General features: G+C 40.6%; 1 protein-coding gene across 3 annotated transcripts in view; it reads left to right on the top strand.

Moving 5' to 3' along the window:
- ARHGAP25 (Rho GTPase activating protein 25) overlaps positions 1-23,717 on the top strand; it is a 117,779-nt gene that overhangs the window by 57,300 nt on the left and 36,762 nt on the right. For 2 of the 3 annotated variants that reach the window (XM_007476277.3, XM_007476279.3), the window contains exons 2-4: positions 6,209-6,408; positions 16,954-17,041; positions 22,386-22,502. In XM_007476277.3, the coding sequence (XP_007476339.1) occupies positions 6,209-6,408; positions 16,954-17,041; positions 22,386-22,502 (405 nt within the window). Of the gene's footprint in view, positions 1-5,765; positions 5,937-6,208; positions 6,409-16,953; positions 17,042-22,385; positions 22,503-23,717 lie in introns of those variants that run through there. The other variant, XM_001381666.3, reaches the window with a different exon arrangement.

The following is a 23,717-nucleotide window of genomic DNA, read 5'->3' as shown; positions in this document are numbered from 1 at the left end:
TAGCACTTAGCATAGTGCCTGACACAAAATGAGGGCTTACAAATACTCCCATCTATCTATTATCCGTTTATCTCTCCATCCATCCATCCATCCATCCATCCATCCATCCATCCATCTATCCATCCATTTCTCTTTTTCTCCCTTTCTGTCACTCTGTCTCAGTCTCTCTGGGTCTCTGTGTCTCCTGTGCAAATACAGCAGACACAGTCAGGCTTCCTGACGCCCTCAGGCCACATTATCCTTTTAAGGTAGGCTTCATCTGAATATTAATTAAGAGCCTGGGCCGGATGCTCTGTCAAGCATCACTGGCTTACCTAATATAGCTTTTCCGCTTGGTCTATTCACACTGCCACTGTTTATTGGGTTGAGGTTAAAGTACGCCATTTGTGGTCATAATTCATTTATTTGTTTATTTGTTCCAAGGCATGATGCTTGCTGGGTGCATGCTGGGTGGAAAAAAAATAGCCTGCTGGTGTTTGGGCAGGATACTGAGGCAAAGGAGGTGGTAATATTGAGACTGAGGTGTTGTCTTTAGTCTATCATCTGGGTAGGAGAAGGGTGGGAGAGCCTTCTCTTATAAGTCCAGATCATAGTGATCGATGTCTTTTCTATTGAGGTCATATAGCCCTTATTGTCTAAACCAGGTGTTCTTAACCTTTTTAATGTCATGGGTTCCCTGGGCAGTCTAGTGAAGCCAATAGTAATATTTTTAAATTCATAAAATGAAATATATAAGATTACTGAGGAAATCAACATATTAAAATAAGAATATATTTTTTTTCCCATCTAAGTTAATATAAACACTGAAATCTAACCATGGATAGACCTTTGGGGTTTGTGGACCCAAGGTTACCTACCTCATAGAGTTATTATGAGGATCAGTGAAGTAATATTTATAAAAAAGTGCTTAGTAGGAGCAGCTAGCTAACTCAATAGATTGAGAGCGAAGGCTAGAGATGGAAGGTCTTAGGTTCCAATGTGGCCTCACATTTCAAATGTGGCCTCACTTACTAGTTATGTGACCCTGGGCAAGTCACTTACCCCCATTGCCTAGCCCTTACCACTCTTCTGCCTTGGAACCAATACACAATATTGATACTAAGACAGAAGGTAAGGGCTTAAAAAAAGTTTTTAGCATAGTGACTAGCCCATAGTAGATATAAAAAAGTGCTTATTCTCTTCTCTTATAGCATTCATTGGAATAATAGCTTGGGTGGCCTAGTGTTAGTTATCTTTTTATTTTTATGCCTTTTATCCCTTGATGGTAAGCATTTTTAGACAAAGACTGTGTGTAAAGAAAGATACTCTTGCCATTCATCAGGGTATATTCTAAATATCCTCACAAATAAGAAAAATCTCATTTATTTAAGTGAACAAGGGATTCTTTTTGAAGAGACTATGATATACAGTTGGATGGATAAGCCACAGAACTAGCCATCTTGGGCAGAGCCTATCAATGGACAATAAGCTGGGGGCAAAATGGAGCAGGAGGTCGAGAATGGACTAGATTTCCTTTGAGAGTATGCACAAGGCTTTTAATGACCCAAACTCCTCCTCAAAACAAAAGTTCATTAATTACTAAGGGTTTTCTGTCAATATGGTATCACTCTAAGTTATGGAAGACCACAGCCTCCAAAGAATTGAAGGTGACAATGACACAAAGATTAATGGAGTAGGGCATGGTTGGTGTGAATGAGCTGCAATGGATCACCAATGAGGAATCATACTGGAGACATGATTCAAACATTGTCATCAGAGAAACATGACTAGAAAATAAAACGATCAAGACTGGTCATGTAATGAGAGTAGGAGATAACTGAGGGGCAGCCCTCTTGCTCCATTGGAAATCCTAAAGGGTAAAGACATCTCAAGAAAGATCCCCAGCATGCTGAGTGGACCCCCTGCCCAGGCGTATCATAGGATTTACAGCTCAAATGGACTCTAGGTTTCATCTAGCACAACCCCCTCATTTGAGATCCAGAGAGCCTGTTGTTTAAGATCACACAGGTAGTAACAGAGCCAGTTTTGAAACCTAGACTTCTCGACACCAAATTTGGCATCATGTCTAGGGATGAAGTAGATTTCTTGAAAGATGATGAGGTTCTTGTCAATGAGGTTTGGCATGTTTGGGCAGTCAGGTGGTATCAGATCTGGAGTCAGGAAAACTTGAGTTCAAATTCAGCTTCAGATACTTACTAGAAGTGTGACCTTGGGAAAGTCACTAAACCTTGTTTACCTTCGTTTTCTCATGTGTTAAATGAATTGGAGAACAAAATGGCAAACCATTCCAGTACCTCTGCCAAGAAAACCACAAATGGCTCACAAAGAATCAGACACAGCTGGAATGATTGAACAACAACCATTTTTTTTTTGCTTGCTAGATACTTCAGTACAGAACTTGTGAACCTTAAAATTTTTTTCTTCTTTGAGTGTACTCTTCCCAGTTCCTTAATGGAAGGCACAGAAAAGAGTAGTCTGGACTTAAACTGATTATGTGTGAATGGGGTTATGGGATTTGGGAATGGAGAGGAAGAGAAAGAGGGGAAATCCCTATGCTTCTGATTCCTCACCTGGTGAGAGGGAATGTTAACAAAGATGGTAGTAACTGGCAGCCCAACTAAATTAACTTTCTTTTGGAAGGCTGCCTAGTAGGGGGTGGTGCCCCATTTTGTCATATGCCTAATAAACAGTTGCTAAGTGGTTTCATGGTATTATGCTTTGTCTTCCTTCTTCATTTCTAAGACTTGACTCATCTGTCTACACAGAACTCTTCCTGGAAGCTCATACTCATTATTGACTTGTAGAAATGGGAGGTACCTTGGAAATCATCTAGTCCATCCTCTCTGTTTAACAGAAAAGGAAATTAAATTTCAGAGAGGGGAAGTGATTCATCCAAGATTACATAGCTACTAAGTGGTATATTTGGGAGGTACCAAATGCAATGGAGTTGAAGTCAAAGGCTTGAATTCACCTCTTTGACTTACTAACTGTATAACTTTGTCCAGTTAGTCTGCCTTTCTGAATCCCAGTTTCCCCATCTATAAAATGAGAGGGTTGAACTAGATGAGCACTAAGGTCCCTTTCCAATTCTAAATCCTATGAATTGAACCCTGAACTTCCTACTAGAGAGGTGGTTAGTCTTCTTTTCCCCAAACCACATAGTTATGACCTCTTTTTCATGATCCTATCTCCAATCTGATCCATATTGCCACCACCTTGCACACAGTAATATTTCAGTGAAGGACTATTGATTGGCTGAGTGGTTGGGTCAGGATGTGCTTTTCTTCCTACTCTTTGCATGTTATTGGTCTAATTTAGACTTTACTCCTAAAGGGCAGGAAATATGCCATGGTCTGTACAATGATTGGCACTTGATCAAAGTTTATCACTATGTTTTTATTTTAAGAAAAAAAAACCCACTACTAACAATGACGTATTTCCCCATAAGCTTGTCCTTATAAGTCAATGGGGATAGCCTTGAAGCAGAAAATTTGCCAAATGAAACTAAAAGGAAAAATTAAAAGAACCCAGTACACAAAACAACTAAGTCCAGAAGTTTAAATTATTAGAGTCTAGTCTCTATCATGGGAATCGCTCCCCTGGCAGGCTGGGCTGATTAGCTCCATTGAATGAATCTCAGTTCTATAAAAGTTAGGTCATTGTTTTTTAATTTTTATTTTTTATCAATCATGGGATCATAGCTATAGACCTAAAAGGAACCTTGGCCATTATCCAGTAACATTTGTCCATTTACAGATGGGGAAACTGAGGATCACATTGGGAAGTTACTCCTTATATTACATATGACTGTACATGGCAGTTCCTGGGCTAGAACCTAGGCTTGTTAACTTCTACTTGAGTCCTTTCTTGTAGACACAAACCACTGACAAAAGCCTGTGAGTTTCCAGTTGTTCTTAGGCACATCATGATCTTGACCTGACCAAATTACTGCCAGGATCCTTTTATATTGAAAAGCAATCCAACTGGGTGGCTTCATGGGCTAAGGGTCCCCCATGGCAACTCTGGTTTTGATCCCCTCCAGTACTGGTAAATTAACTCACACATGCCTCTTTTCTTTTCATAGCCTTCCCCATTAAATGATAGGAATTGCTGGGAATCATTTAGAGTAATCCATTGTAAGGTCTTCTGACCAATAATGAAGTATTCTGGGCACTGAAACTACGGATACAACTAAAACAAGCTTAGAAACTCAAGATATAAAGTTTAGATAAGATTCGATCCATGCTCTCACCATCCTCATCCTCATAATTATTATAGCTCACATTTATAGCACTTTAATGTTTAAATTTTTAAAATTTTAATAACAAATTTCCACGTAAGTTTCCTGAAGTCATATGGTCCAAAATGTCTCCCTCCCCTCTTCCCTTTCCCATCCCAGAGCTGGTGAGCAATTCAATTTGGGTTATGTATGTATTGTCAGGCAAACATATTTCCATATTATTCTTTCCTGTAAGTGAATAATCTTATAAAATCAAAACCCCCAAACGTATACCCAAATAAACAAGTGATAAATCCTATGCTTTCACCTTCCATCCAACTCCAATAGTTCTTTCTCTGGAGGTGGATAGCATTCTTTTTCTTACATCTTCAGAATTGTCCTGGATCACTGTATTGCTGTTAGAAACAAGATCTATCACATTTGATTGTCCTACAATGTTGCTGTTACTGTGGAGAATGATGTGGTTCTGCTTATTTCACTCTGCATCAGTCCATGGAGGTCTTTCTAGCTCTTTCTGACATCATCCTGGTCATCATTCCTTATAGCACAATAGTATTCCATCACCAACACATACCACAGTTTGTTTAGACATGCCCCAGTTTAATGGTTTTAGAGTGCTTACATTTCTTTTGCTCCTCTAGTAGTGAGATGATACCAACAGAGATCATCATAATGTTTAATGTCATGTAATAAGTATGTTGAGGAGGTAAAACAAAGGGGAAGATCTTACTGACCAGGAGATTAAGAAGACTTAATGGAGGAGTTTGGACCTGAGCTGTGTCTGGCACATAGTAGGCACTTAATAGATATTTGCCTATTGCTTGACTTTGAAGGATGGATATGAAATCTGAAGCGGAAGAGTTGGAAAGAGGTTTTTCTCCGGCACAGAGAACAGCATGAGCAAAGGCATCCAGGTAGTGATAGGTAGGCTGTCTTCAGAGATAGTCAGCAGTCTAGTTTGGCAGGAATTCATGGAGGGGAAGTGATATGAAACCAGGACAATAAGGCTCAGGCAGTTAGCAGATTGGGATGGACCTTGAATGCCTGGCAGAAGTGTTGAAATTTTTCTTGGGAGAGCAATAGGGACTCACTGATGATTTTTGATCAGAAGGGATGTGACTAGGTCTATGGATGGGAAAGGTCATTCTAGTAGGGTTGTGAAACATCAATGAGAGGAGGGTGAAAATGGAAGTGGGAAGACTTCTCAGTAGGCTATTGCATCGTCTAGGCTGGGGTTCACATGAGTGCCCTCTTCCCAAACAACACAGCAGCCCTGGACCACGTCCTGATGGGAGCTTTTCTAGAACATTTCTGGAGCCACACAGTTTCCTTGCTCTGATTTTCTGGATGGTGGCCAAGCATTGCTGGCTTGACAGGCTTTCCATGCCCAGGAAAGGGTTCTCGGGTCGAGGGCAAGGTTAGAGAAAACGTCACCCCCTTGTTTCTCTGTGTAACTGAGGTGGATTGATGCCCAGACTATTCCCAGCTGCTTCCCCAGCTGTTGTGTGGGGCTCACCCCTAGCAAAGTTTTAGTTTCTCTCTCTTGTTAGGCATTCACTCCCACGCAGGAAAAAGGAAGCATCTTTTGTCAAATGTTGTGGCCACTTCCTTTTCAAAAGCCTCCAGCCAGCTTTGCGTTCTGCAGACCAACCCGGCTGTGATCGCTAACTGGGCTGACTCTACCCTAGGACCTGAGGTCTTCTTTTTGTTTTTCATTTTTAGCCTTGGCTCAACTTAGTTTAGTTCTGTGGCTACTGACCCTCCCCCTGGCCCCCAACCTCTTAGGAGCCCCCAGTCCTAATTTTCCCTAGGGATCATGGGATCTTTGGCTTGATTCTGATCGGGGTCCTCAGGGAGGAGTCAACCCTCCTCCTCCTCTCCTCTATTTCCCCTTCTGCTCTTTGGGTTGAGGATCCTGCCAGTGCTTCATGCCCTTCAGCCACACTGCCTCTCTGTTGCTGTCTCTAGCTCGGTCAAGGAGTGTGATGACTGGCGAGCAGATGGCCTCATTCCATCAGCCATCGTCCCCCAGTGCTCTGGAGCGGCCCCTGAAGATCGGCTGGTTGAAGAAGCAGAGGTCCATCGTGAAGAACTGGCAGCAGAGATACTTTGTGTTAAAAGGCCAGCAGCTGTACTACTACAAAGATGAAGAGGATGCCAAGCCGCAGGTACGATTCTGGGGGGACAGAGTGCTTGGATCCTTTCTTTAGTGCTTCTCTCCTGTAGTAGGGAGGGTCGTACACTCAGCCTGGAAATCCTGGAAGGAACAAATTCTGCCTTCCCATTTTCCAGACTTGTAAACTGGAAATACAAAGAATGCCAAATGGGTATCTATTAAGTCCCTCCTATGTGCCAGGCACTGTGCTACAGATTCCATTTCATGAACATGAGCCTCACCACATTCTTTATGAGGCAGAGATGACTATTATACCATTTTGGAGTTGAAAACTGAGCACTTAGAACAGTACCTGGTATATAGTATGTGCTTAATCCCCATTTTTTGACAGATTGAGACAGATTAAGTGACTTGTCCATAGTGACAGAGATAGTAAATATAATGTACTTGGCACATAATAGGTGCTTCAGAAATGTTGACTGAGTGATTGAGACAGATTAAGTGATTTGCTCAGGGTAATGCAGCTACTAAGTGTAATGTACCTGGCATAGGGTACGGGCTTAATAAATATTTATTGTTGAGAGGGGTTAAAAGACTTGCCTAGGGTCAAACAGCTATTGAGTGTAGGAGGCCAGATTTGAGCTCAGGTCTTTCTTACACTAGCCCCAAGGCTTTGTCCATTGTGCCCCTAAAAGTGAGGAGTGACACCAGGATGAAAATTTGGGAGCTTCTAACCCCAGTTTTCAGTCATTTTTAAAAAAAATCTTTATTTTCTATCCCAGTAACAACTCTTAAGACAGAAGGGCAAGGAATAGGCTAATGGGATTAAGTGACTTGCCCAGGGGCACAGAACTAGGAAATGAATTTTCAGTCATTTTAGTAGTGATGGGGTTTACTGTGAAGGCTGAAGAAAGCAGAATCACAGAGTTTTGAGCTGGATGGGGCTAGGATAGAGATAACCTAGTCAATGAATTCTTAATTGAGTTCTGTGCACTTAAAAAACAAACAAACAACTCATATCTTCTGTCTTAGTATCAGTTCTGAGACAGGAGAGTGGCAAGAGCTAGGCAATTGGGATTAAGTGATTTGTCCAGGGTCACACAGCTAGGAAATGTCTAAGGCTAGATTTGAACCCATGTCTTTCCACCTCCAAGCCTGGTGTTCTAACCATCATGTTACTTAGCTGCCCCTGTGAACTTTTAAAAATACAGGTATTTATTAAAAAAAAAAAACACAACTCTTAGCTTCTGCCTTAAAACCAATATTGGTTCGAAGGCAGAAGAGTGGTAAAGGCTAGATGATGGAAGTTAAGTGACTTGCCCAGGGTCACACAGCTGGGAAGTGTCTGAGGTCAGATTTGAACCTAGGACCTCCTGTCTCTGGACCTGGCTCTCAATCCACTGAGCCATCCAGCTACCCTCTAAATACAGTTATTTTAATAGTGTTGGTTTCCTTTGTAATACTATGTATTTTTTTTTTTTGCCTTTAAAAGGGTCCATCAGCTTCTTCACATAGCTAATGGGGTCCATGGCATGGAAAAGAGTTAAGTATTCCTGATCAAGTTTAATTCCTGCCTTTTACAGAGAAGGAGACTGAGGCCCTCAGAGGGGAAAGCACGAGGTCCCAAAGGCAGTAGATCGCAGAGCCAGGATCAGAGCTATGTGTCCTAAGTCCAAGGCCAAAGTCCTCTTTACTACCCTCGAGGAGGTTGGCGGTAGGAGCTTAGATTTGGGTTTTGATCCTGGATCTTTGACTACACCCACATCTTCTCAATGCCTCTTAGTACCCATTTCACTTCTCATAGATTTCACTGGACCTCAAATATGACTCCTATTAATTAGGTGGTGCTTCTTAACTACTGGCTGATGCTGGTCATGATGGAGGAAGAGAGAATTTGCCAGGGCAACCTGACTTGGCAACTAAGTGGAACCTAAATAACTTTGAGGAGACAGAGACACAGACAGACAGAGAGAGAGACAGACAGACAGACAGACAGAGACAAAGAGAGACAGAGAGAGACAGACAGACAGACAGAGACAAAGAGAGACAGAGAGGCAGACAGAGACAGAGGCAGAGACAGAGAGACAGAGACAGAGAAGCAGAGAGAGAGACAAGAGAGAGATGGGGGAGGAAGGAAGAGAGGTAGAAAGAAAAGAAAAAAAGCTAATTTTAGAAAAAGGATAGTTCTCTTCAAATCTAGATCGAGGAACTGAAAGTGAGTTGGTTCACCCACATGCTGAGGCCATTTTGAAGTTGCCTAGTTAAAAAATAATGACATCTGGAGTTGCACCAGCTAGGGGGAAGGGCAACAGAAGCTCAAGCCTCAGTGATGACTTGCAAAAGGGCCAAGCAGAGATAGATCCAGGCCCAGCCAGAAACCCCAGCCCTTCCCACTTGCTCAGTTTGACCTGGTGTTTGGAGGGTATGTGATGGAAAAAGTGTTGGACATGTTGTCGAAAGAATTGGATTTGATTTATTTTCTTTCTCTGGATCTCAGTTTCCTCACCTCTACAGTGGGGTTAATAATATTCTTACTACCCGTCTCCCCCTTCATAGAATTGTTGTGCTCTATAAATCCTAAGGAGCTAACAGAAATGGTAGCTATTATTTTTTTTGCTGTTCTTTTCTTTCTCTATGAAGAAGCTGGATGATGTTAAAGAAACAGTATAAGAGACATCTAGGTTAGCTCAGTGGATAGAGAGCCAGGCCTTGGAGAGGGGAAGTCCTGGGTTCAAATTTGACCTAAGATACTTTTTAGCTCTGTGAGCCTGGGCAAGTCACTTAACCTCAATTACCGAGGCTTTCCTCCTCTTTTGCCTTGGAACCAATACACAGAATTGATTTGAAGACAAAGTAAGAGTTCAGATAAGGGTAAAAGAACATTCCTGAGGCTAGAGAGGGAGTAGCCTCAGTTGAGGCTACCTGAGAGTAAGCACCCTCATGGAGATGGGTCTGAGTGGGGATGGTCAGTGCTGGTCCCTTTCCCAGTGAGCAGATTTCCTTAGAAGTGAGGACTAAGAGCTTCTAGGATGACCTTTTAAGAAGTCCAGAAACTGCCTTGTAAGCAAAAGTCCCAGATGGGAAAAGAAACATTAAAACCATTAATTAGTCAATTAATCTTTCCAAAGAGTCCACGGCTCTTATGGTGCCATGGACTACATTTAGGGTTCTTATCCATCTGAACCATTAGCTGTAGACATCTTAGGGCATTAGCCTTCATAGGGTGTTCTATTTTTAATGGAATGTTCTTCAATTGGACTTTAACATACAAGTCTCCACCAGAAGTTCAGACACACTGAGATGTAGCGGAAGAGGTAGTTTTGTACAGGGTTGGTTGCCCATAGTTCCTAGGACAATGCCACATAAGCAGCCCCCTAGATTGCCTCTTGGTATGAATGGTCCTTCTGGCTCATCCATGCCATCTGTTTCAGCACCCAAAATGGGAGCGGGACTCACAGTCAGGCTTCTGACAAACTGATGCTCAGGTTGGACAAGCGTGTGGTCTCCCAAATGGAAAATCCTCCTTATGGTCTGAGTTGATTTTCTCAAAAAAAGAAGAGAGAGGATTTGGGAATATTGCAGAGGGATTCCCTCTGCAGATATGAGCTGGACTAGACAGATGACTCTTTAAGCCTCTTCCACTTTCAAGATTCAATGATTCTGTGAAAAAGAGAGAGGAGAGAGGGAATAAAGGAATGAATTTACAGATGTCATGACTCCTGGGTTCTACTCTCAGGTCTACATGAAGCTGGGGAACTAACTCACTTTGTTGTTCAGCACCTAGTATCTCCATTATTATAAACACAGGATAAAAATCATAGAATAAAGGCTTTGTAAATATTTCATTTATTCATTCATTCATTCATTCATTCATTCATTCATTCATTATCTTTGCCTTTGCCTTCAAGTAGACCATAGAAATATCCCTTATAATGATACTGCAAAATCATGGAATTATAGAAACAAACATTTAGAATTGGAAAGAGCCTTAAGTGATTATATCATTCAAAATCTCTATATTATAGACGATAGATTACATTGACAAAACACTTTAAAGATTACACAGTTCTTTACTTAGATGGCCTTATTTTCTTATCAAGACAAACATGTAAAATAGGTATGGTTAATTTTATCTTCATTCTAATCTTACTAAGGTTTAGGTCTGGTCATTTCACCCAAAATCCTGGGATCTGAAGGATCTGCCATCTAACCCAGTCTATATAGTCCACCCCAACCTAAATCTCTTCAGTATTCCCCATAATAATAGTAGCTAGAATTCATAGAGCACTTAAAGGTTTTGCAAAGTGCTTTACATACACAATGTTATTTAGAGACTAGTCTTATTTAGCCTCTGCTTGGAGATCTCTAGAGAGGGAATGCTTTCCTTTTCTGGAGGCAGATCAATCTACTTTTGGAAAACTGTTCTTGGGAGGAAGATTTTTTTCTCACATCTAACCTAAAGTTGCCTCTTTGCACTAGTTTGCCTAATTTTGTACTCTGTAGTCAAGCAGAACAAGTAGGTCTATTCCGAGGCTGATGACTTGGTGCAACTCTGCTTCACTGAAAAGTCAAGATATTACCTCAGGATACCTCTCTGGTACAAACAGCCACAACAGCCATCATGTACCCACTAAGTTTTCTCTCCTTTGGGCCAAACATCTCACATTATTTCCAGTTATCCCCATATGGCAAAAATCTGAGGTCCTTCTCCATTCTGATTGCCGTCTTGATGGGCACCAATCTGCAAATGTTCATTCTAAAATATGGCACTGAGTTCTAAATATGATACTCCAGGTAGGTTCTGATAAGGGCAGAGTAAAGTGGACCTAATTCCTCATCTTAACAAAGTTTAGGATTATACAGTGGCTGCTATGCTGTTGACTCCTATTGAGATTGTAGACCTTTAAAACTCTCAGATCTTTTCCAGATGTTGCCATATTCTCCATCTTGTACTTGGAAGCAGATTTTTTGAATTCATTTGCATTCAATTTCAATTTGAATTGATAGTTGTCCTCCCTAAATTTCATTTTATTAGCCTGGGTCCAATGTCTTGGTCTTTTGGGCTCTTGAATCTGCCCTTCAATGTGTCAGTTATCCTTCTCGTCTTTGCAGCTTTGCCTATGCAAATTTGGTAATATTAATAATGGCTAGCATTTATGTCTTGATTTAAGATTTGTAAAGAACTGCTTTACACACAGCATCTCATTTGATTTTCATATTAACCATGAGGGTTCATAACAAGAATAATAAGTTTATATTAATATTATAATTTATATTTGAGTCAGGTTAAATGACTTACAAACATCATCTCATTTAATCTTTACAATGACCACGAGTGAATAATAATGACAGTAATAGTAATAACAGCTAACATTTATATAGTACCCACTATGCCCAGTACTGTGCGTACACTTCATAAATATTATCTCATTTGAACCTCATCACAACTCTGGATGGTGGGTGCTATTATTATCACCCCCATTTTATGGTGGAGGAAATTGAGGTAGGCAGAGGTTAAGTGGCTTGCCCAAGGTCACACAGCTCATAAATGCCCAAGGCTAGGCTTGAATTCAGGTCATCCTGACTCTAGGTCCACTATACACCTAGCTGCCTCAAATTTTGATAATAAAGGCATCTATGCCTTTATCTAAGTCATTTGTGCAAATAGCAAATAGGTGATGAGAGGAGATGTCAATATAGAGCTCAGGAAAAGCTGTTCACCCTCCAAGACTCAGAACAGAACCTCCCATCAGTTGGTACCCCTCCCAGAAGTCCCCTTTCCAACATTCCGACTCCCTGTCTGTCAATCATGTCTCTTGCTGTGCTCCATTTCCATTCTGCATTAGCATCTCCTCTTAACATTGGAAATGGGCAGGTACTCTACCAGAGGCCTTCCAAGTGGACCCTAATGATTCTTTGGGTCGTCATTCCACCGTTGCTGGGAGGCAGAGTGTTTGGCATCAAGTCAGAAAGTCTGGCTTGCAGACCTTCCCTCAGGTTTTCATTATTCAAGTCATCCTGCATAAGCCAAGTACTGCCTTTAGACTGCAGTTTCCTCATCTTTTAACTGGAGATAATACCAAGCCAGGGTTTGGAAGATTAGATGAGATTTTGCATATGTATATATATATATATATATATAATGGATATATGTGTGTGTCTATATACATATGGCCACACATGTGTGGTTGCTTAGTTGCTTCAACTGAGTTTAACTCTTCATGATGCCATTTGGGGTTTTCTTGGCAAAGATCCTGGAGTGGTTTGCCATTTCCTTCTCCAGATCATTTTACAGATGAGAAAATTGAGGCTAATGGGATTAAGTCCTTTGTCCAGGGTCGTTTGAGGCTGTATTTGAACTCATGTCTTCCTACCTCCAGACCTGGCACTCTATTTACTGCTCCACTTAGCTACATAGAGTACTTTGCAAAGATTAAAGCACTATATATGTGAAACATTTTTATTCTAAATCTACTAACTAGATTATCTTCTAGCCTAAACCTCTTTCTCTGTCCTACAAGTGTGAACAACTTTGTCAAATGCTTAAAAAAAAAAAACATTACCTTCTGTCTTAGAATCAGTCCTATGTGTTGGTTCTAAGGCAGAAGAGCATTAAGGACTAGGCAGTGGGGGTTAAGTGATTTGCCCAGGGTTGCACAGCTAGGAAGTATCTGAGGTCATATTTGAACCCAGGACCTCCCATCTCTAGACCTGGCTCTCAGTTCACTGAGCCGTGTAGTTGCCCCCTGTCAAATGCTTTTGCTAAAATCTGGGCAACTATATCAGAAACATTCATATTTATGAATTTATATCTGGTCTTGGATACTTATTAACTGTGTGACCATGGACAAGTCACCTAACTCTGTTTGCCTCAGTGTCCTCCTCTATAAAATGAATTGGAGAAGGAAATGGCAAACTACTCCAGTATTTTTCCAAGAAAACTCCAAAAAGGATCATGAAGAACAACTATAAATGGATGACTTGCTTTAATAAAAGTAGAAAATGTTATTTCAGGCCACCCTTCCTCCCCATATTTAAAACTGATATAGAAGCACAAATAGAAGTCCAGTTGGTGAAGATGCAAATTATTCTTTTATGGTGTAGAAAGAAACTTGCAAGGAAGTATCATGAAGGAGAATTCAAATTGGAGTTCAAGGCCTTGAGTTTGAATATGGTCTCTGCTACCTACTCCCCACTCTGGGTCTCACTGGGCTGCTTGGACCTTGAGTTCCCTGCTAACTCCAAATCTGTGACCTCTCTGGTTTCTTCTAGCTGAAAATCCCATGACACTTCCCTATGACACTTAGGTTCTTTTCCATATCAGTATTTGTAAAATAAGCTTAATAAATGATTAAAGATATGATTCTTCATCTATTTAATTCTTATTTAAAATTAAAACCCTAGAACAAAAAAAAGGATTGTTTTGTGACTTCTATGAAAAAGGTTAATTGAGCAAAACACATGGTTCTAATTATGGTCCTGCAGGGATAGAGATTTTTGCTTATGAGTAGGAAAAGTGAGATTGAATTGATTTGGATTAACTTCATGGTCTCTAGCTCCTAAAGACTTGGTCAATGATGTCCTTTAGGTCTGGCCTAAGGAGAGAGCCCCAAAGCAGTGAGTATTCACAGTTACACTCTATTATAAATAATCTCTGCAAATTCCCTTATTTGTGACCTTATTTTATCTAATGGCTCATTCCCTCTGGTATTTCCTCCATCTCTGAAAAGCCTTCGCAGGCTCCAATCATTCTCTCAATCTGTCTTCTTGTGACTCTCCTCACTTTAGCAGAAAAACTCCAAGGAACTAAAAACCAAAACAAACAACTGATAGTCAAGTATTCTTACTTTCTCACACCCCACTCACTTTTTTGTGACCCCTCATAATTTGGCTTTTGATGAAGCCCCTGGATGTAAACTGCTTTATCCAGGGTCACCAATGACGTCTTTATTTCTTTGTTCCAGCTCTCATCCTTTTAACTGATAATTGCCCATCCCCACTCCCATCTTTCTGCACATTAACTTGCTTCTAGGTTTTCATGCTCTGTTAAGGTCCTGAAGACAGCACACTCATTCTAACTTTTCCCCTAATTTATATGATTTTTATCAGTCTCTTTTGAAGGTTTGTCATCTGTGTTGCACCCCATTTGTGGAGAGTTTTGTCTTGGGATCTTCTCTTTTCTCTCTACAGTCTCTGTGATCTCATCTGTCCTCTTGGGTTCCATTATATAAAGAACTTCCAACTCTACCTATCCAGTTCTCATTTGTCCCCTAAGTTCTAGTCCCTCATCTCCAATTGCCTGCTAGACCTCTCTGGAGGTCCCGTGGGCATCTCAAACTCAATATGTCCAAAACAAAAATCATTATCTTTCTCTCCAAACCCAACCTTCCTCCTAATCTCTTTATGTCTTTTGAAGGCATCAACATTTTTCTAGTCATCTAGGTTGGTCATCTTATAATTTATGAATCACCCTTGACTTTTCAACTTCTTTCACTTCCCGTTTAAAGTCTCTTATCAACTCCGGTTCATTTTTATCTCCACAACATCTCCTCCAGTCATTCATATTTCTTTTCTCATCCTTCAGCTCTCCTAGTTGAAAGCCTCATCATTTTCCACATAGATTTTTGTAATGGCCTTTTTATTGGATCCTCTCCTTTCAGCTTCTCTTTTCTAATCTATCCTCCACATAGCATTTAGCATGATATTGCTAAAGTATAGGTCTGACCACATCACTCCTTATTCATTCATTCATTTATTTATTTATTATTTTTTCAGCCACTTATTTATTTATTCATTTATTTACTTATTCATTCATTCATTTATTTAAAATCCTTATCTTCTGCCTTAGAATCAATATTATATATTGGTTCCAAGGCAGAAGAGTGGTAAGGGCTATGCAATGGGGGTTAAGGGACTTGCCCAGGGACACACAGCTGGGAAATGTCTGAGGTCAGATTTCAATCTAGGACTTCCCATCTCTAGACCTGGTTCTCAATTCACTGAGTTACCCAGCTGCCCCCATCACCCCCTTTTTTAAAGAAACTCTCTAGCTCCCTTTTATCTCTTCAACTGAATCTAAGCTTCTTTGGCATTTAAAGACCTTCATAAGCTGCTTCCAATCTAATTTTCTAGGGCTAGTAAACATTTTAGCCCATTTTCCATTATATACATCCCTCACATATTATACCACATTCAAACTGTCTTACTTGTTGTTTCCTTTGGGTGAGTCTTCATTTCCCACTTTCAGGCTTTTGTACAGTCTATTCCTTAAGCCTAGGATTCTTTCCTTCCTTACCTTCAAATTTCAAGTTCTTTTCAAAGATCAATTCAAGTGCCACTACCTTTATATGGTCTTTCTAGATTTCTTAAGTGTTTAATTCCCTTTTCCCTAAAATCAGTTTTGCATTTATTTTCTTTGTATACTGTTTTTACTTCTCTGAGAATATATTTCATCCCCTCTTTGGAATTTAAGCTTCTTGAGGAAATGACTCTTTTGCTGTTGTATTTGTCTTTCAACACTTACCACAGTGCCTGGCACATAGCAGATACTTAAGGAATATTAGTTGATTGAGGGAAATAACTCTTGCTGTTGTAGTCATATCTCCAGCACCTAGTGCAGGGTCTGAACATAGTAGGTACCTAATAACTGTTAAATGATTGAATTAGGGAAATGACTTTCTTACTTTTGTATTTGTATCCTCAGTACCTAGCACAGTGCCTGACACATATTAGGTGCTTAATAAATGTTAATTGATTGAAGGAAATGCCTCTCTTACAGATAAGACGATGATCTGCCTTGGTAGAGAGAGTCTGCTCACCTGGAGTTCCCAACACTTTTGAAATTGTAAGGGTTGGAGGGGTCCAAAAAAAGTGACTTTGGGAAGTCATGTCAGCTTTCAGGGCTTTATTTTTCTCATCTGTAAAATGAAGGGTTGTGTTAGATGATCTCTAAAGTCCTGAGTAGGGAAAGGGAGGGAATAAACTCATATATTATACCTTCTATAAGCTAGACATTATGCTAAGTGCTTTTTAGAAATATTATTTCATTTGATCGTCACAGCAACTCTGAAAGATAGGTTCTATTATTATGTACATTTTATAGCGAAGGCAGACAGAGGTTAAGTAACTTGCCTAAGGTCACCCAGATGGTAAGTTATCTGAGGCTGGATTTGAGTTCAGTTCTTCCTGACTCCAGACCCAGTACTCTATCCACTGTGCCACCTAGCTGTCTCTGTATGAATCAGAACCAGGGGATTACATTAGAAAACACCTGTGGTTTAGGTGGATGACAACTACTCCTTGTAGTCTCCCAGGAAACCCCTAAATGGGATCATGAAGAGGCAGACATGACTGAAAAATGGCTGAACAACAAATGGAATTTAGAGTTATAGGAACCATAGAAACCATCTAGTTCAACTTTATCACTTTCAGAGGAAAAGCTGGAGGACTTCCCCAAGATCACACAGTTAGTGAGTGGCAGTTAGGATTCCAAGCCAGGCCCTCTGACTCTAAATCTAGCACTCTTTCTATGCATCATGCTGATGGAAAGCATTCTGATGGGAACTCTTCTCTGAAGTGCCATTGTTTATGCTTACAGGGCTCCATGTATCTACCAGGAGGTAGCATCAAAGAGATTGCCACGAATCCAGAAGAAGCCGGGAAATTTGTCTTTGAAGTCATCCCAGGTGAGCAGCCACACATTGGTGGAACCCTCCCTGAGCCTATCACTCAGTTGCCTATCTCATTTATTTCACAATAACTTAACCAATATTTGTGTCAATGAGTCCTTTTCAATAATAATGATAAAGTAATAATTCACATTTGTATAAAGCATTATGATTTAGAAAGTGCTTTCTAAACACTATCTTATTTGAATCTGAAACAAACCTATGGTAAGGAAAGCAAGAAATGCTCCTGATTCTAGAATTTGGGAAACTGAGGTTCCTAGAATTTAAGCTGTGAGTTGCAAAATTTCATGTAGCTGGGAAGTGGCAGGGGAAGGACTGAAACCCAGGCTTATTGATTTCAAATCTAGTGGTTTTTACAGAAAACATTCTTATTTTCCCTTCTCACAATGGGGAGGAAGAAAGGAAGGAAAGATAGGCAGGAGAAAGAAAGGAAGAAAGAAAGAAAGAAGTTAAGAAAGAGAGGAAAGAGGAAGTCAGGGGAGAAGAAAGGAATGAAAGAAGAAGAAAAGAAGGAAGGAGGGAAAAAGGAGATAAGGAAGAAAGGGAGAAAGGAAGGACGAATGCAAGGGAGAGAAGAAAAAAGAAAGAGAGTAAGGGAGGATGGAAGGAAGAAAGGAAAGAAGGAAGGAAAGGAGAAAGGAAGGGAAGGAGTAAGAAGACAGAAACAGGAAGGGTGGATAGAAGGAAATAAGGAAAAAGAAGAAAGAGAGGGAGAGAGAAAAGGAGCAAGAGAGAAAGGGAGAAAAGGAAAGAAGGAAGAGAGAGAAGGAGGAAGAAGAATAGAACTAAAGAAGAAAGGAGAAGAGAAGGAATAAGGAAAAAGAAATGGAAGAAGAAATATAAGAAGGAAGAAAGGAATGAAAAAAGAAAGGAAGAAGAATAAAGAGAGATGGAAAGAAAGGAGAAAGAAGAAAGGAATGAAGGAGAAAAGAAAGGGAAGAAAGAAGAAAAGAGAAGAGGGAAGGACAGAAGGAAAGGAGGGAAAGGAAGAAAAGAAGGAAGGGTAAAAAGAAGGAAATGAACAAAGGAGGAAGTAGAAAGGAATGAAGAAAGAAAAAAAGAAAAGGCATTTATCAAGCACTTACTATGTGCCAGACTCTATAGGTAAGCACTAGGAATACAAAGACAAGCAATCAAAAAAGACAGTCTTTGCCTTCAAGGAGTTTCTATTCCAATGGAGGGGCATAGCCTATATGTGGAAAGTGGGGGAGACAGAGGAAAGATCTCCACACAGGTCAGTCCAGTAGACTAGGCAAAGGAGGTAGTTATGGGAGAGTGCTGAAGTAAAAGTGAAGTAATTCATTGGCTGGACCCCTTCCTAAAATGGTGGTCCTGGGGTAGGACTCAGAAGTCACTAATGAAGGGCAAAAGTTGAGAATATAACAGGTAAGGAGAAAGAGGGTAGAGTCTGGAGAGATTTGAGACTAGAATGAGGAAGGAAGGAAGGAAGCCCTTTATTGTTTACCAAATATTGTTGACTTTTTTTTTGTTTTTGTTTTTACATAAGAGATCATCAAGAGTAGGATGCAACTAAAATGACTGAAGAACCAAAAAAAGATAATACCCCAATAATACCTCAGCCCTCTATTAGTCTATAGCTGTGGTGGCAAACCTATAGCACATATACCACAGAAGGCACACAGAGCCCTCTCTGTGAGTATGCCTGCTGTCACTGGCCAGAGTTTGTTACTAGGTAGAGAAAGGCAGAGGGACTCAGACTGAGATGCTTCCCTCTCCATCTCTATCATTCTTGAGGACATTACTCCCTTTAGGAGCCCTTCTGCTCAGCAGCCCAATGGGAGTGCTTCCTCCCTCCCCTGTCTAGACTAAGGTGGTGCTGAGGAAGGGCTGCACTCAGTCTCTGGGAGGGGCAAGAAATGGCAAAGGGTCTCTAAAAGATTGGTCACCACTTGTCTAGAGTATCAAAATGGAGATTAGCAGCAGACAATGCTAAATGATTCAGATTAATTGGGTTTATTATTAGTAGTATTAATTTATTATTTATAGGTTCATTATTGGGATAAAAGGGGAATGATCCATAGAATCAGAGAACCTCATAGATAGGAAAGATTTCAGGAGTCATCTAGTTTAACTTATAACTGAGTAGGAATCTATTTTGTTATTATTCAATTATATCTGACTCTTCATGATCTCATTTGGGCTTTTCTTTGCAAAGATCCTGGAGTGTCTTGCCATTTTCTTCTCCAGCTTATTTTACAGATGAGGAAACTGAGGCAAACAGGATTAAGTGACTTGCCCAGGGTCAGACAGCTAGTAAGCATCTGAGGTCAGATTTGAATTAAAGTCTTCCTGACTCTAGACCTGGTGCTTCATCATCTATTAGCAGCCCATAAAAATCTTTTCTACTATACTGTTTAAGAAATGGTTACGCTGCTTCCTCTTAACATCTTCCAGATTGGGGAATTTACTATGTTCCAAGTCATTATTGCCCAGGTAATCATTAGACCTGGGTCTCCTATCCAGAAGCACCACACTCCATAGAAAATGTCTAGCCAGAAACACTATCAATGAGACAATTTGTTTTCTTAATGGGATTTAAAAATAAACAATAGTGCCAGATACCCTAGATTTAGTGTTAGCTGAGGCATTGTATTCTAGACAATATGCTGAATATTATTCACACACATATATACACACTTAAACGTATGCATATAACGTATATATGTACATGTATGTGACCTTAGATACTTACTAGCAGGTGACCCATGGCAAATCACTTGACCTTGTTTGCCTCAGTTTCCTTATCTGTAAAATGAACTGCAGAAGAAAATGGCAAAACATTCTGGTATCTTTGCCAAGAAAGCAATAATCAGAATCACAGTCAGACATAATAAACAACTGAACAACAAAAACAATTCAACACATATACATTCATATATATATATATGCACACACAAATGCATCATTTAATGTCAGGGTCAAATCAAATGTTAGGCCAAATATCAGGACCAATTTAATGTGAGGATCAAATGGGGAGGATGTATGATCTGGTGGAAGGTATGTTGAGAATATGGCGGTCAGGGTTGGAGCCTCAGATTTGCCATTAACTTGTTTTGTGATTATAGATGAGCAATTTTATTTCTCTGTATTTTAGTTTCATCATCTGCAGAATGAGGATAATAATTAAATAATTCCTATCCTTACAGGGAACTGGAAAGGATGTATTAATGTCTGTAAAAATTCTTTTAAAAGTTTTAAAGTATTTATTTATTTTAAACCCTTACTCTCCGTCTTTGAGTCAATACTGTGTATTGGCTCCAAGGCAGAAGAGTGGTAAGGGCTAGGCAATGGGGGTCAAGTGACTTGCCCAGGGTCACACAGCTAGGAAGTGGCTGAGGCCAGATTTGAACCTAGGACCTCCTGTCTCTAGGTCTGACTCTCAATCCACTGAGCTACCCAGATGCCCCCTAAAAGTTTTAAAGTATTTAAAAGAGGCACTGCTGTTATTTTTTTTATTTTCCCAAGACCTTTAAAAAAATCCTACCCATTAGTTTCTACTTTTTGTTAGTTAATTTCCTCAAATCACATTTGATAAAAAATGAGATCCTGATCAACTCCATTGTAGATGATGATAATACCAAAAATTTGGAGAGCCTGAAAGAGTCTTAGGAGGTAATTGAATACACTGCCTTAATTTTATAGATAATGACACTGAGACTCAGAAAGGTTAGGTGACTTGCCCAGGGTCATACAGCTAGTAAGCAATTGAGGCAGGATTTGAACCCAGGCCTTCCTGATTCCAAATTCAATACTATAGTCACTATATATGCTAACTGTGGTAGTGTGGTATAGCGGAAAGAATGCTGGATCTACAGGCAGAAGAACCCTGCGATTGAATTCCAGCTCTAATGTCCCTTTCAAATTTAAATCTCTAATTCTATAATCTAAGAAAAACAATTAAGGAGTATATATCTTCCTTTTTCTGAGTTGTAGGTCACAAGACTATAGATTTAGAGCTGGAAGGGGCCTTGGATATTATCTAGTCCAACCCTTTCATTTTACAGGTGAGGAAACTGAGGCCCAGAGATGTCAAGTAACTTGTGTAGAGTCATACAGGTAGGAAGTAGTAGAAATGAAGTTCAAACTTAAATTCTGTCTCCAAATCTGGTGGGTTTTTCTCTGTGCTGTCAGAGTTGAAGAGAGACAGTCAGATAGATAGACAGATACAGAGAGACAGAGATAGATAGAAACAGAGAGGGGCAGAAAGAGAGAGAGACAAAGAGGAGACAGAGAAAGAAGAAAAGAGAAAGGAGAGATAGAGGAGAGAAAAGGGAAGAGGCAGGGAAAGAGAGATGGAGGAAGAGAGAAGAAAGAGGTGAGAGAGGGGTAACAAGGAGAGGCAGAGAGAGATAGAGAAGAAAGAGAAAGAGTCAGAGATAGAAACAGAGAGACAGAAAGAGAGAGAGAGACAAAGAGGAGACAGAGAAGGAAGAAAAGAGAAGAGAGAGATGAAAGGAGAAGAGAGAGAGAAAGAGATAGAGGAAGAGAGAAGAGAGAGGTGAGAGAGGGGAAACAAGGAGAGGCAGAGAGAGACAAATAGAAATAGAGAGACAGACAGAGAAAGAGAGACAAAGAGGAAACAGAAAAAGAAGGAAAGAGGAGAGAGATGAAAGGGGAAGAGACAGAGAGGAGAAAGAGAGAAGAGAGAGAGGAAACAAGGTAAGGCAGAGAGAGGCAGAGAAGAAAGAAGGAGAGACAGAGATAGCAAAAGACAGAGACAGAGAGAGACAGAGTCAGAGAAACGGGGACAGAAAGACAGAGAGAGCATGTGCTTCATTCAACAAATGCAATTTAAGAGAGCTTTATTAGACATTTACTAAGTCTAAATTAGGGAACTCCAGTAGGTAGCTGGATGAGGGTGGAGATGGAAGGAGATGATATTACTTCATTTTTCAGCCCTATAGAGATATCAATGAGATCATGGCTTTTGTAGGAAAGCACTTTGTAAACCTCAAAGTGATATATAAGGATGAGTGTTTATTTTTTTAATATTAAAAATTTTTATTTTCCCAATTCCATGTAACAATTTTCAACATCTGTTTTGTGAAATGATTAGATCCAAATTGTCTCCCTCTCTCCCTTCTCTTCCCCATCTCAGAGAGGGTAAGCAATTTGGCCTGTCTTAGCAGTATGAGTGATTATTATTATTACTGCCTGGCTTCACTTGGGTGATCCCCAAATCAATGTGAGTATCATTTCTCTGGCTTCTAAAGTCACGAGAGCTTGATCTGTCGATTGATTAATACACATTTATTAAGCCTCTGCAATCTTCTTTCCCTTTGCTGGTCCTAGCCTCTCATGATTATTTTTCTTCCTGCAGCCTCATGGGACCAGAATCGAGCAGGACAGGACCCCTACATCCTCATGGCCAGCTCACAGTCCGAGATGGAGGAGTGGGTGAAATCTATCCGAAGGGTCACTGGAGCGCCATCTGGAGGTACTGGCCACTGCATGTCACTCATGGGCAAGACATTTGATGAGGGCATTTTGGGGGTTTGAAGGCAGGCAAAGCCAGGCCCACACCCCTTTGAGAAGCTGAGGGTACAGAATGGATCCAGTCGGAGAGCATCTCTCTAATGTGGGCTGAAAGACTTGCTCTTTTGCAAAAAGATTTAAAGCATGTCAAAGAGCAACCTTTCTGGGAAGTAGAAAGTTAAAACATTTTTATCCTTATATGACAGTTAGGGAAACTGAGGCCCAGGGATATTGAGGGTCGTAGGATCACTCAATTCACAATTGTTGCAGTCTGGATTTAAACTCAGGTCTCTTATCTCCAAGCTTCTGTTGCCCAAACTTTCCTCACTTGGTCATTAATTCTATCACTGGGTTTCCTTTGATTTAACTAGCGAGGTCATGATAGTATGGCATCGGCTGTGTGCACATATTCTGAGGTAAGCTTCAAGAAATGTGTGATCAAAGGAGAAAACTCCTCTGGCCTGCTCTTTCCCCTTTGCCTTTCTTTTCTTTTTTTCTGAAGGTCGCCTATGAGAGAGGCGTTTCTCAGGAACTCTGACCATTCGGCCACATGGTTCCCTTTTTCATGCCTGGCGTGGGGTTGAGAGGTTACGTCACTACTCCCCAAGGCTGGGACGAGGGACATATGATCCCAAGAGGTCTTAAGAGTATAGCAGAGAACAGGTCTTGGCCTGTGGGGAGGATCTTCCCAACCAGGAATTATCTATCACTTGCTTGGGGAAGAAGCAGCTGGGAGCTACTTGTGCTATCACCCATTTGGCCCAAAGAGAGAATTCCCAGACAGTTGTCTAGTTCTTGGTGCTAGCCTTGGGGAGGCAATGGCGAATTGGTGAAAATTCCCGAAGGTAGCCTTTCTAGTAAGGTCAGGGGTCTTGATTTCTGGCCTTCTACCTGGAAAAGAGGGGTTTCCTGGGCAATGTGATCCCCAAACCTATCTTTTCAGCAGGTAAGGGGCATTGGGGGGACAATAGCCTTCTCAGGATTTGCCCCACGAGTAACCCCAGGGTCAAGAATTTGGTTATCTGTTTTAAGGGAGTTGTCCACTTGGCCCCCATGCCAGGAGGAGCAGTTACAAAGGGCTAAAGTCATGATATGGGAGGAGCAAGTGATTTTGGGACTTTACACTCAATTGTTACTCCAGGGTAGCAGTCATCTATGTCTCTTCTGGGGAATTCCA

Source organism: Monodelphis domestica, chromosome 1, assembly GCF_027887165.1.
Source record: "Monodelphis domestica isolate mMonDom1 chromosome 1, mMonDom1.pri, whole genome shotgun sequence".
NCBI lineage: Eukaryota > Metazoa > Chordata > Mammalia > Didelphimorphia > Didelphidae > Monodelphis > Monodelphis domestica.
The sequence above is the reverse complement of the archived record's forward strand: the minus strand, read 5'-3'. Positions and strand labels throughout refer to the sequence as shown.